Below are 13,068 nucleotides of genomic sequence, written 5' to 3'. Positions count from 1 at the left end.
ACACCATGTTTGTGAGCAGAATTGTATTCACGAGTGCACTGCTTTAACATTACATGTAGCCTGCTTCGAGTTGATGCCTGACATCGAGTTGTAGCCTGCTTTGGTTGATGCCTGACAAACTAGCTTTTCTTGCTCAATGTAAAGGCTTAGAGTCAGTTCCACTGGGGGACTTACAGTGGGTAATCTGGAAGTGGACCTCGGCACTACCAAACAACTCATACTTTGACATTTTGCCATGGCCTGATATTCAGCGTTTTTCAGAAAGATTTCTCCCCCATCATCACATTTGAATTATGTCATAGCCAGTTCCCAGTAGATATCCATAGAATCCATTTCTCTGTGTTAAGGTCTGCTGAGGGGATACTAAGTGCACTTTGTCTGTGGCTGGGGGTGTTCAGAGATGAATAAGACCCTGGGCCTTGGTATGAAGTGCTTGTGGGGGAATAGACACATGTGCCCAAGATACAAGGAAGTGGGTGCCAGGTAAGGAGGAAAGAGGAAAGGACTGTGCAGGGAGCTATGTGGAATGTGATTCAACTCACACTTGTTTCCTTGAGCACTTACGGAGGCCACAATTAAGATGTGGCCCTTACTCTGAAGGCAATTGCAAGTCACTAGGAGAGGCAGACAAATGCCCAAGTAACTAGCAGCTCGCCACAGCATGGTAGGTGCTGTGCCCAGTGGATGCCACCACCATCACTTCCACGTTTGCCCCCTCCCAAATACTAGAGGCCCCATTTGGCCTGGCCTGGTCCAGTGGCCACTGTCCACGGGCCCCTAGCAGCAGCCATGAACACCACTGCTTTCCAGAGTGACGAGCCTGCTTAAAGGAGCCTTAAAAATGAGTGGTAATGCCTGAACCCTGTTGTGTTTATGCTTTGCTGCCAGGTGGGCCCCACAGCTCCATGTGTACCAGCAAAAGAATGCAGTTTGCCCAGAACTGTATTTTCTACCTTGAGAGGATAAGGTACCTAAGTTGTATATAAAAATCATTAGACAGAAAGCAATGCTGATGCCTCTGAATTACTTGATGCTTTCAGTTTCATAGTGGTGGGGGCTCCCTATTGACTTTGCTCCTTGCAAGGTACAGAAATGCCAGCTGTGCAGTAATCTCATCCCCCTGCCACTTCCCCCTCCACAGGCACACACGCATGCATTTCATAGCCATTAAAGAGAAGATGGAAGGGAGGAGGCATGCAGGAACCTTTTGGGGGTGTTGGAAATATTCTATATCTTGATTTGGGTTTGCTTTACATAGATCATTTCTCAAAACTCATTGAATGGTAGACTTATGCTTTTCATGTTTGTTTGTGAATTTTACCTGGAAAAAATAAGCCTAAGCAAATAAAATAATGAACTCTAGTTAATGATGGGGAGGCTGAAGTGTTTGGGGGTGAAGTTGCTGCCTGCAACTTTGAAATGCATCAAGAATGGGATGGATTGTTGGATTGATTGAGGAATGGATAGCAAAACATTAATTACAGAATTGGGATGGTGAGTATATGGTTATTCTCTGTATAATTCTTTCAACTTTTCTGTATGTTTGAAAATTTTTATAATAAAATATTGAAACAGAAGAAGAACTGCAGATAACCAATACTTGTGCCCTCTTGAGCTTTCTATAAATGAATTTCTCCAATGGTCAATTTCTTGTCTGTTTCCTACACACTGCCTCACCCTGCTTCCTGGCGTTGGCAGAGGGGCTTTCTCCTTAAACCTGTTGGTGTGGGGGGATTTCATGAAGGATGTGTTAGCTTGGACTTCCTTTGATGGTGATGCAGTTTATCAATTTAAAATGATACGAACTCTGAAACACAGGGCTTTCTACCCTGTGGGCAGAAGGCTGGGGATTTGCAGCCTGAGAATAGCCTGACAGGTGAGAGCCAGAATTAGAAAAGGATGCATGAGCTCCTCCGGACCAAAGGATGCCAGCTGGCTACTTTGCTGGGTGCTAGGGGAGCAATTTATATTTATAAAATCTGTAAAGTAGATTTTTCAAAAATTTTAACATTATATAATATACCTGAACATATTCAAACACTTTTTTGAGATGACCTTTTAAAATCTGTAAAGTAATGCCTGCTGTCTTATAAAAAACTACAGGAAATATAAAGAAATAAGGCCAGCTACAGTTTTATAATGTAAAACAACCACTGTTTATATTTTAATATATTCCTCCGTGAATCTTTTTTCATCTTGTGCGTTGTTTACATAATTGTGCTGTCTTTCATTTGACTGTAATGGAGGAGTTCTTTGGAAGGGAGACTCCAGGGCCTCCTTGATGTGGACTGGCCGGAGCCTGGGCTGCTGCTGTAGGGGTTCTGGGCTGGCCTAGCCTGAGAAACCTCCAGCCTATTCACAGAGCCCTTGTGAGATCCTGAGAGGCCCAGAACTTCTTAGACAGCTCTTTTTAAGCTGAAGGCACTTTTCGCAGGAGGCAGTAACATGATTGTCATCCTTATGATTTGCCTGTTAATTGAGCATTTCCCAAGTATGGGGCCCTGCACTAAGTACTTTGCACATATTCTCTCACAGTAACCCTACGAGGGGGCCACTGTTGTCCCCATTTTCTAGCCCAACGTCGGAGTTTAATTAGTCTGCCCTCGTCACATAGCTGGTAAATTGTGGAGCTGTTCTAGACCAGGTGTCCCAATAAGCACTTTGTAGTTGAGGCAGGTTAACTCTTTAGAACTTTTTGGTTTGCAAAGCAACCCTTTTAATTGCTGCTCCTGGGAACGTGCAGGGCAGATGGAATGAACCTCTATTTCCTAATTAAGAAATGGACACCCAGAGAGCTGATCACCATTAACCTAAACTACAGGAGTCACAGGTAGGTGGGAGGCTCAAGCTCAGAACCTGGCTCTTTAAATTTGTTTTTTCAGGCCAGGCGTGGTAGCTCATGCCTGTCATCCCAGCACTTTGGGAGGCTGAGGCAGGCGGATCACCTGAGGTCAGTAGTTAGAGACCAGCCTGGCCAACATGGTGAAACCCCGTCTCTACTGAAAATACAAAAATTGGCCAGGCGCGGTGGCTCACGCCTGTAGTCCCAGCACTTTGGGAGGCCGAGGTAGGCGGATCACCAGGTCAAGAGATTGAGACCATCCTGGCTAGCATGGTGAAACCCCGTCTCTACTGAAAATACAAACAAATTAGCCGGGCATGGTGGCGGGCACCTGTAGTCCCAGCTACTCGGGAGACTGAGGCAGGAGAGTGGTATGAACCCGGGAGGCGGAGCTTGCAGTGAGCCGAGATCGCGCCACTGCACTCCGTCCTAGGCGACAGAGCGAATCTCCATCTCAAAAAAAAAAAAAAAAAGAAAGAAAATACAGAAATTAGCTGGGCTTGGTTGTGCGCGCCTGTAGTCTCAGCTGCTTGGAAGGCCGAGGTAGGAGAATCGAACCCGGGAGGTGGAGGTTGCAGTGAGCTGAGATTGTACCACTGCACTCCAGCCTGGGTGACAGAGTGAGACTCTGTCTCAAAAAAAATTCCCTTCCCCCCCTTCCCCCCTTCCCCCCTTCCCCTTCCACCCTTCCTCTTCCCCTTCCCCTTTCCCTTTCCTCCCCTTCCCCTTCCCCCTTCCCCTTCCCCTTCCCTTCTTTTCGATGGATGATCTCCCTATGTTGCCCAGGCTGGTGTTGAACTCCTGGCCTCAAGCAGTCCTCCTGCTCTGGTCTCCCAAAGCACTGGGATTATAGGCATGAGCCACCACACCTGGCTGGCTCTTTAAATTTCTGATTCATCATGTTGCCCCCAGAGTCAGAGAGCTGAAGAGGCTGAGGAAGGAATCGTGGAGCAGGCTGAGATGAAAGCCTCAGGACTTGAGTGAACAGAAGGGCAGGAGTAGAATGTACTAGGTAGGGGCTCATCAGCAAAGGCTGGGCTAAGACCCTGTGGGACTTGTTAGGGGGTGAGGAGCTGCTGGTGGAAGGGCGGGGAAGAGCACTTGCTTGCAGTGTGACAAACCCGGGGCTTGGGGTGTTATATACTTCTTGTAAAACTTGAAGTTACTAAATCCTAGTTGGTGGTTCCCACTGAAAAATAAAGGAAATAATTTAGTTAGAATTGTCTGGCCACGCATGGTGGCTCACACCTGTAATCCTAGCACTTTGGGAGGCTGAGGCGGGAGGAGCGCTTTAGCCTAGGAGTTCGAGGCCAGTCTGGGCAACATACCGAGAACCCCTGTCTCAAAAGAAGAAGAAGAAGAAAAGAAATTGCCCAGCCTGCATGCTTGGCGTATTATAGTGATGGTGCGATCTTTGTGAACTGTCTTATAAACAGTGGGAACCTTCGAAAGCTTTGGGTCAGGTGAGGGAGGGAGTTGACCAAGCCCAGGTATTCTGAACATTAGCATAACAGTGGAGCCGGGAAAGTGGGACGGAAGTCCAGCCTGGTAGCTGTTTTCTGCAGTTAAAAGAGTGACAGAGGGAGAGGGAGGGAAAGACACTTCAAATGAGTCATCCACTGGATTTGGTGGTGGGCTGGCCACGGGGAGGGATGGTATGATGCTTTGTTCATTGGCTTTTTTATGACTCAGTTTACACTGGTTCCCTCCTGACTCACTGATGTTTCTCTTGTCCTTGCAGGAGCCTGTGTGAAATGCAGCAAAGGGGTGTTTGGGGCTGGCCAGGCCTGCCAGGCCATGGGGAACCTCTACCACGACACATGCTTTACCTGTGCAGCTTGCAGTAAGTGTGGGTGTGGGTGTCGGGTGTGTGGGGGATGGGGAAGGAACTTGGGGACCGAGAAAGGGAGGAGAGAGAAGATCATCTTTCCGGAGACAGTTGGTCCATGGCCCTCCTCGGCCCCACAGAAAAGCCAGACAGTGTCTTTTACAGCAGCGTTTCTCACCACCACCAGAGGCCGATCAGGGCACGGTGACTTCACACAATACCAAAGATTGCCTGTGATTCTGGTGATAAGTTGAACGAGTTCAGAGTGATCCCTAATCACATCAGGTTTGAAATATGTAAGGAGAGGTTTCAGAAGATTTGGGAGGAAGTGCTGGGATTCGCCATGTCTACCCTGTTTGTCAGTTCTCTCCCCCACTGTGGGGCCAGCCAACCAAAAGTGACGAGTCAGTCAGCTACCCCAGAGTGAGGTGGGGGGGTCCTTTATTACTCTGTAACCAACTTCCTCACCTCATCTTTGATTTGGAGGCTGCTGTATGAGCATGAGGTGTGTGTGCACGCCACCCGTGTGCTGGTGCCTACCTAGCACACACCTGTGGGCATCTTTATACTCCAGTACGTGCATTATAATTCAGGCAGCCCATCAGGAGTCTGGATTGAATGGATGGCAACAGCTCCCTGTGGAAGATTCTAACACATTGCATGCTTGCCAAGTCTGACCAAGTTATGGATTGTGCTTGTTTTCTGGTCTCTATCAAATATTAATTTTGAGGAGTATTTTTAGAAAATGTCCTGCTTATATTCTCAATCCTATCCTGAGGCTAGCAGCTCTCAACTAAAAGGGAACGTTACAGCAGAGTCACAGGGTGTCAGGGACAAAGGGGTCTTCCTTACCATCTGGCCTCGTGGTTTGCAATCCTGCTGCTCATTAGAGTCACCTGTGGACACTTTAAAACCCAGTGATGCCCTGGCCCCACCCTTGATTAGCAGAATCAGATTAGCGAGATTCCTAGCTAATCCTATCAGATTAGGATTTAGCTCTGATTCTGCTAATCAAGGGTGGGGCCAGGGCATCACCCTTGGAATTCCTAGAGTGGGGCAAGTGTGTGTGTGTGTTTTTTTTGAGATGGAGTCTCCCTCTGTTGCCAGGCTGGAGTGCAGTGGTGCAGTCTCGGCTCACTGCAACCTCCGCTTCCTGGGTTCAAGTGATTCTCCTGCTTCAGCCTCCTGAGTAGCAGGGACTACAGGTGTGCGCCACCACGCCCAGCTAATTTTTCTATTTTTAGTAGAGACATGTTGGCCAGGATGGTCTTGATCTCTTGACCTTGTGATCTACCCTCCTCGGCCTCCCAAAGTCCTGGGATTATAGGCGTGAGCCACCTCATCCACCCAAGAGGGGCAAGTGTATTTTCTTACAGTTTCTCGAATTCTTCCAGGGTGTGGTCAGGGCTGACCACCATTAGTTTGGGGCTCCTCATTTTGGATCCTCCTGGAGAAGGGAAGGGGAAGAACTTGTTCACAGCCAGAGATCCTAATTCTCAGTATAAAGTTAACCAGTGCACATAGTTAACCAGTGTCCTCCTAACCTGCTGAGCCTTCATGGTCCAGGCAGATGCCTGAGTTCTGAACCTCATGCTTCAGTCCTCACTGCAATTTCCCCTGGAACACATGCCTGAGAGTTTATGGTTTACCCATTGTTCAGTGTTCACGTATGTAGGGAAAGACTTTGAGATGAATCAAAAAGCCTAGTGAATGTCTGCAGTGGAAATCTAGGAGTGGTCTGGTTATCGAATTCTCTGGGTCTATGGGCCTTTCCTTGCCTGAGCTATGTTGCACTCTGTAAGTTGTAGAATATTGATGGTAACAAACACGATTCTTGTCTATAGCAATGCAGACTGTCCGGTGGAGGTGCAGTTGATGACTGTTGCCCTGTGGAGACCGACCAGTTTTGCAATCTATTAAGCAAATTGATTTCAACATTCCTGATGGTCTATGGTTCTTTGAATTCTCCCAATTATACCACTCTTTGGTTCATTTATTAATTGATGAGTTAAATAAAGCCTTGGGCATATGTTTGTATTTTATCTGTATGGGAGTTGTGTTTAGGCCCTCTTTTATTTATTTATTTGTTTAGTTAGTTACATTTTAATTTTAGTTTTAGATTCAGGAGGTGCAGGTTTGTTACAAGGGTATATTGTGTGAATCTGAAGTTTGAGCTTCTATTGGTCCTGTCACCCAGACAGTGAACATAGTACCCAGTAGAAAGTTTTTCAGCCCTTTCCCTCTCCTCTTCTTCCCTCCTTTTGGAGTCTCCACTGTCTATTGTTCCCATCTTTTTGTCTGTGTGTATCCAAAGTTTAGCTCCGACTTCTAAGCGAGAACATGCAATATTTGGTTTTCTGTTTCTTGTGTTTCTATGTTGCTGCAAAGGACATGATGTCATTCTTTTTTATGGCTGTGTAGTATTCCATGGTGTATATGTACCACATTTTCTCTATTTAGTCCACTGCTGATGGGCACCTAGGTTGATTCCATGTCTTTGCTATTGTGAATAGTGTGGTAATAAACATGAGTGCAGGTATCTTTGGTAGAAGGTTTACTTTTCTTTGCATGTATATCCAGTAATGGGATTGCTGGGTCAAATAGTAGCTCTATTTTTAGTTCTTTGAGAAATCTCCAAACTGCTTTCCACAGTGGCTGAACTAATTTACACTCCCACCAACTGTGTATAAGCATTGCCTTTTCTCTATAACCTTGCCAACATCTACTTTTTAACTTTTTAGTAATGGCCATTTTGTGGTTTTGATTTGCATTTCTTTGATCATTGATGATGTGGAGGTTTGTTTTGTTTTGAGATGGAGTCTCGCTCTATCATCCAGGCTGGAGTGCAGTGATGTAATTGTAGTGCACTGCAGCCTTGAGCTCCTGAGCTCAAGCAACCCTTCTGCCTCAGCTTCTGAGTAGCTGGGACTGCAGGCATGTGCCACCATGCCCAGTTAATGTTTTAAAATTTTTGTAGAGACAGAGGTCTCGCTGTATTGCCTAGGCTGGTCTCGAGCTCCTGACTTCTGGTGATCCTCCCACCTCAGCCTCCCACAGGGCTGGGATTACTGGCATGAGCCGCCACACCTGGCCCTTGAGCATTTTTTCTTGTTTCTTGGCTGCTTGTATCAGATCTTCCTTTACAGTTTATGTTTGACCTTTGACTCCTGCAACGGTTTCTCAATACTTGCTCTATTTTTCAGGAAAAAGAAAATAAATATTAAGGAGAGGCTGTTTTCCACCTCGAGCAATTACCATTTGAATTAGGGAAGCTGTTGGTGAGGGAAAACCAGTTGATGAGCATCTTAGTCTGTTTGGACTGTTATAACAAAGTACCATACACTGGTTGGCTTATAAACGATAGAAATGTATTTCTCACAGTTTTAGAGGCTGGAAAGTCCAAGATCAAGGTGCTGGCAGATGAGGTGTCAGTTAAGGGCCTGCTTCCTGGGTACTCATATGGTGGAAGGGAGCTCTCTGGGATCTCCTTTATAAGGGCACTAATCCCATTCCTTGAGGGTCCCATCTCATGAGAATCACCTCCCAAAGGCCCTACCCCCTAATCCCATCACCTTGGAGGTTAGGAATTTTTTTTTTTTTTTTTTTTTTTTTTTTTGAGATGGAGTTTCACTTTTATTGCCCAGGCTGGAGTGCAATGGCATGGTCTTGGCTCACCGCAACCTCCGCCTCCCGGGTTCAAGTGATTCTCCTGCCTCACCCTCCCAAGTAGCTGGGATTACAGCCATGTGCCACCACGCCCAACTAATTTTTGTATTTTTAGTAGAGATGGGATTTCTCCATGTTGGTCAGGCTGGTCTCCAAGTCCTGACCTCAGGTAATCTACCCGCCTTGGCTTCCCAAAGTGCTGGGATTACAGGCGTGAGCCACTGTGCCTGGCCAGAGGTTGGGATTTTAACATAGGAATTTTAGGGGGACATAGACATTCAACCCATTGCAGATTAGTCTGTGGGTTCCACCCATGGCTGCTTGTGTGACTGTCTATTTCTTGATGGAGTGAGTTTCTCTTTCTTCAAATTGTGACAAGCACAGATACTTATGGAAGACAGATCTGGTTTGGTTTTTGATTGGTCTAGCATTGAAGGCCTTAGTGGTCTTGTCCCTGTCTTATCACTTCCTGCTTCCTATTCCAGTCAAACTGAATTTCTCTTTTTCACTTCCATGCCTCTGATCACATTGTTCTCTAGAATAGCCTCTCCCCATTCACTTAATACATTTGTCTGTCCAGTCTTATGACTCAGCTCAAATGCCTCCTCTTCCAGGAAGCCTTCCCTGTTTCCTTAGCAGGAAGAGATTTCTCCTGAATTTGGTGCACTCTGCTTTCTTGTTTTGTTTTGTTTTGTTTTGTTCTGTTTGTTTGTTTGTTTTTAAGACAGATCTCACTCTGTTTCCCAGGCTGGAGTGCAGTGGCGTGATCTCGGCTCACTGCAACCTCTGCCTCTTGGGTTCAAGCGATTCTCCTGCCTCTCAGCCTCCTGAGTAGCTGGGGCTACAGGCATGCACCACCAGGCCCAGCTAATTTTTATATTTTTCGTAGAGACAGGGTTTCACCATGTTAACCAGGCTGGTCTTGAACTCCTGACCTCAGGTGATCTGCCTGCCTCGGCCTCCCAAGGTGTTGGAATTACAAGTGCAAGCCACCATGTCCGACCCTTGGTATTATTACATAGACGGTGAACTGCACTCTCTGTGGATCCATTGCCAGCAAACCAGGCCCTAGAACAGAGTTGCTGAAGGAATGAGGATTCGGATTTTGTCAAAAAGTGAGTACAGGGGCATTGCTGTTTGCTCTGGGGCTGCACACCCTCCTGCTGTGTGACTGTCCCACTTCCTCTCCAATTCCAAAGAACAGTTGGAATGTTGGAGACTGGGCATGTGTCTCAGCAGCTTCTCTTAGACACTGGAGGTGACTTGCCTTTTTTCAGTTACCAGATTGCTGCCCTTTACCTCAACTTTCAGCAGAAGGAGGCACCCGGGAGCTCTGTGTCTCAGCTCTGCAGGTCCTGAGTGTGTCTCTGTGAGCCTCAGCACCATGGAGACGGCACAGCTGGGGGTCTGGGTACATATAGAGCATCCCCTCCTTCTTAGAAGAGAAAATGGGGACAGACAGGGAAAGAGAATTTCTCAAGGTCAAAAACCTGGCTATGGAGCTGGCATGGAATCCAGGCCTCTTGAATCTATGCTCACTTGTACTTCCCTGTTTTTCTGGTTCTCCCTCCTCTGATTAATTCCACCGAGTCAAGCAAAAAGAAGTGTGTTTTCTTTGTTCTTTATCTTATTTTGTTTATTGATAGAGTCTGGTTAGTGTGTATATTTCTGAACACATTTGTATATGTATCTTTTCTATTTTCCCATTTCATTTATGAAAATCTAGTTTAAAACACTATATATAGTATGTAAAGCCAGATTTTATATTTATTTATATATATTTTATTTATATTTTATATTTTTATATATAGCATATGGCATATGGAGGTATCTGTTGGTATATACACATACTTCTTGAGATCCATTGATACTGCATTAAAACATAGTATTGGGATACTGTTAAGCTTACACACATTTACAGGGCAAGTCCAGGGCCTGACTAGTTTGGTAAAGATACAACAAGTCTCTGTTACTTCAGGCTGTTTATTACTTACATAGGCAACACAACGAATATGTCAAACATACCATCTTCCTGGATCCTTGTCCCATACACTGCAGAGGATGACACTGAAGCAAAAGAGGCTGATGACTGCCACACAAGTGGGATTTTGAGAAGCAGTTTTAGACTGCAGCTAAGTGATCTCAGAGCCCACAGCTCTGTTCTGAGGGGCAGGCAGAAATCCCCATACCTCATTAGAGATAAGACACTGTCTGGTGACAGGCTCCTAGGGGAATAGGGAGGTGAATGAGAGCTAGCCATGCATCCTTTTGTGTTCTGGAAGCCTACAAGGTGTTCCACCAAGATCCAGGCAAATCTTTGTGTACATGGCTACGTGCAGGTTCTCCCAGGCACTGAGGCAGGTTACCTTACATGGATATGCACATTTCCCCATCTACTGATAAGAAGCAGCAATGGGGAAAGCTGTGAGAACAATTTAACCTTTTTTTTTTTTTTTTTTTTTTTTGACACAGGGTCTGGCTCTGTCGTACAAGCTGGAGTGCAGTGGTGCGATCACAGCTCACTGCAGACTTGAACTCTTGGGCTCAGGCAATCCTCCTACCTCAGCCTCCTGAGTAGCTGGGATTACAGACATGCACCACCATGTGCAGCTATTTTTTATTATTTTTTGTAGAGACAGGGTCTTGCTATGTTGCCCAGGCTGGTCTCGAACTCCTGGGCTCAAGCAGTCTGTCTGTCTTGGCCTCCCAAAGTGCTGGGATTATAGGCATGAGCCACCACATCTGGCCGCTGCAAAGAAAATTTTAAAGACAGAAACCTGTTATGTTAGCGTTGTAGCTCAGCTACTGTCACTTTTATGTTTTCCTTGCCAGTTTTTCTCCAAATTTATACACACTTTTTAGAGTTGTGATCATAGTATATAAACAGTGTTGTATCCTTTTTAATTTAACATCATGTCATAGTTCATAATAGTAATTTTAAGTTACTTGGTGATCGACTGAGTCGTGCCACCGTTCATGGCTGGCTTGTGGGTTGTTACACACAGCCCCAGCCAGCATCTTCGTGCAGCATCTTTCCTTCCCTCTGTGGGATTGTTTCCTTGGTGTTCGTGCTAGCAGTAAGCATCAGGTTGTGGTGTGGGTGTTTGTGTGGTTTGTTCAAGTTCCCTTCTTTCTTGCTGTGCTCCTTGGGCTGGGAATGTTTCGTTGCCGTGGAGATGAGTGCTGTGGGTCTCCCTCCTCCCCTCTCAGGCTCTATCCACCCCAGGCAGCCATGTCCCCCACTGGCTCTGGATGCTCTCAGGAAGCTGTTGGCACACCCTGGAGTGGGAGGGAGGTCCTTGGAGAGGTCAGGAGTGGCCTTTGTTGGCAGCTGTGTCCACTTATGTGTCAAGTGGCCTGTCTGAGGGAGGCTGGCGCCCACCTGTGCCTCAGAAGCAGCAATGTGAGAGGAGGAACAATGTGCTGATATGTGGGGTTGAGTGGACTTCTCAGCACCTTCCAGAATAGTCTGTGAGGCCAGGCGTGGTGGCTCAGCCTGTACTCCCAGCACTTTGGGAGGCTGAGGCAGGTAGATCACTTGAGGTCAGGAGTTTGACGCCAGCTTGGGTAACATGGCAAAACCCCATCTCTACTGAAAATACAAAAATTAACTGGGTGTGGTGGCACGTGCCTGTAATCCTAGCTATTTGGGAGGCTGAGGCAGGAGAATCGCTTGAACCCGGAAGGCGGAGTTTGCAGTGAGCCAAGATTGCGCCACTGTGCTCCATCCTGGGCAACAGAGTGAGACTCCGTCTCAAAAAAAAAAAAAGAATGGTCTGTGAGGGAGAAGTAGGCAAGGTCCTGTGTCCTCACTCCAGGCAGACTAAGGTTTAAAAGTAAGACATTCATTTCATAGACTAAACAAATTCCATCCTACAGTCAGGTGAAACCTGCTTGCCATGTCATTGTCATGATTCCTATTAGTTTTTTGATAATATAAGATGGAAAATGATGGACTAGGTAAATACACGCTCCCCGCCAGAAGCCCATGGAGCATGGGGGTGCCCATCTTGGGGATGGAAGTTGGGAAGCAGCCAGTCCCACAGCTGACAGAAATTATGCCCAGTGCAGGCCCGAGCTCAGTGGAACGCTGCAGAGGGCCAGACAGGGTCCACTTGGGATGGTTCTGGGATGTGTAAGTCAAGGCCAGAATGAATTGCAGTGGTGTAACCTACTGTTTATATTCCTGGGTACAAGATGCACTGTGACCTGCCAGCCATGCCTTAGTGGGGAGAAAAAGCAAAACTAAGAGTATATACCATTGCTCATTTCACCTTCCAAAAACCGAATGTCCATGCCTGTTGAAGATTGCGGATGGGATTTATAGTAAAATCTCACTTGTTGAGACCCAGTTGGAAGAAAGCCTTTCTTAGTAAAAAGCCTGCATCTAGAACACTCACAAAATGCCATTTTGTTACTTGAGATAGATAAAACAATTAGGACCAAGCCTAGTGTTGTGAAACAGAGGTTCTTAGCAAATGAGTAAGTGCTTGGTGATTGACTCACCCCTCTGAACTGGAGGGTTCTTGTCAGCTATTTTGTTTTTCTTACAGTCTAAATACTGCATCTGAAATCCTTTCCCTTTTTTGTTGACTTTGTAAATGACCTCATCAACCCAGCCCCTGAAAATGCTTCCACATTTTGAATTAGTTGAGCCTGAACTAGGGAGGTCTTCCTTTAATTCATGCAGGTCTGCTTCTGTAAAACAGTCACCGCGGTATTTATAGATAAT

General features: G+C 46.2%; 1 protein-coding gene across 1 annotated transcript in view; it reads left to right on the top strand.

Annotated features, from left to right (window-relative positions):
- Nucleotides 1–13,068, top strand: part of LIMD1 (LIM domain containing 1) — an 85,419-nt gene that overhangs the window by 33,882 nt on the left and 38,469 nt on the right. The window contains exon 2 of the mRNA XM_007983926.3: nucleotides 4,584–4,685. Within this exon, the coding sequence (XP_007982117.2) occupies nucleotides 4,584–4,685 (102 nt within the window). The remainder of the gene's footprint in view (nucleotides 1–4,583; nucleotides 4,686–13,068) is intronic.

Source organism: Chlorocebus sabaeus, chromosome 22 (genome assembly GCF_047675955.1).
Source record: "Chlorocebus sabaeus isolate Y175 chromosome 22, mChlSab1.0.hap1, whole genome shotgun sequence".
NCBI lineage: Eukaryota > Metazoa > Chordata > Mammalia > Primates > Cercopithecidae > Chlorocebus > Chlorocebus sabaeus.
This window is presented reverse-complemented; position numbering and strand designations above follow the sequence as displayed.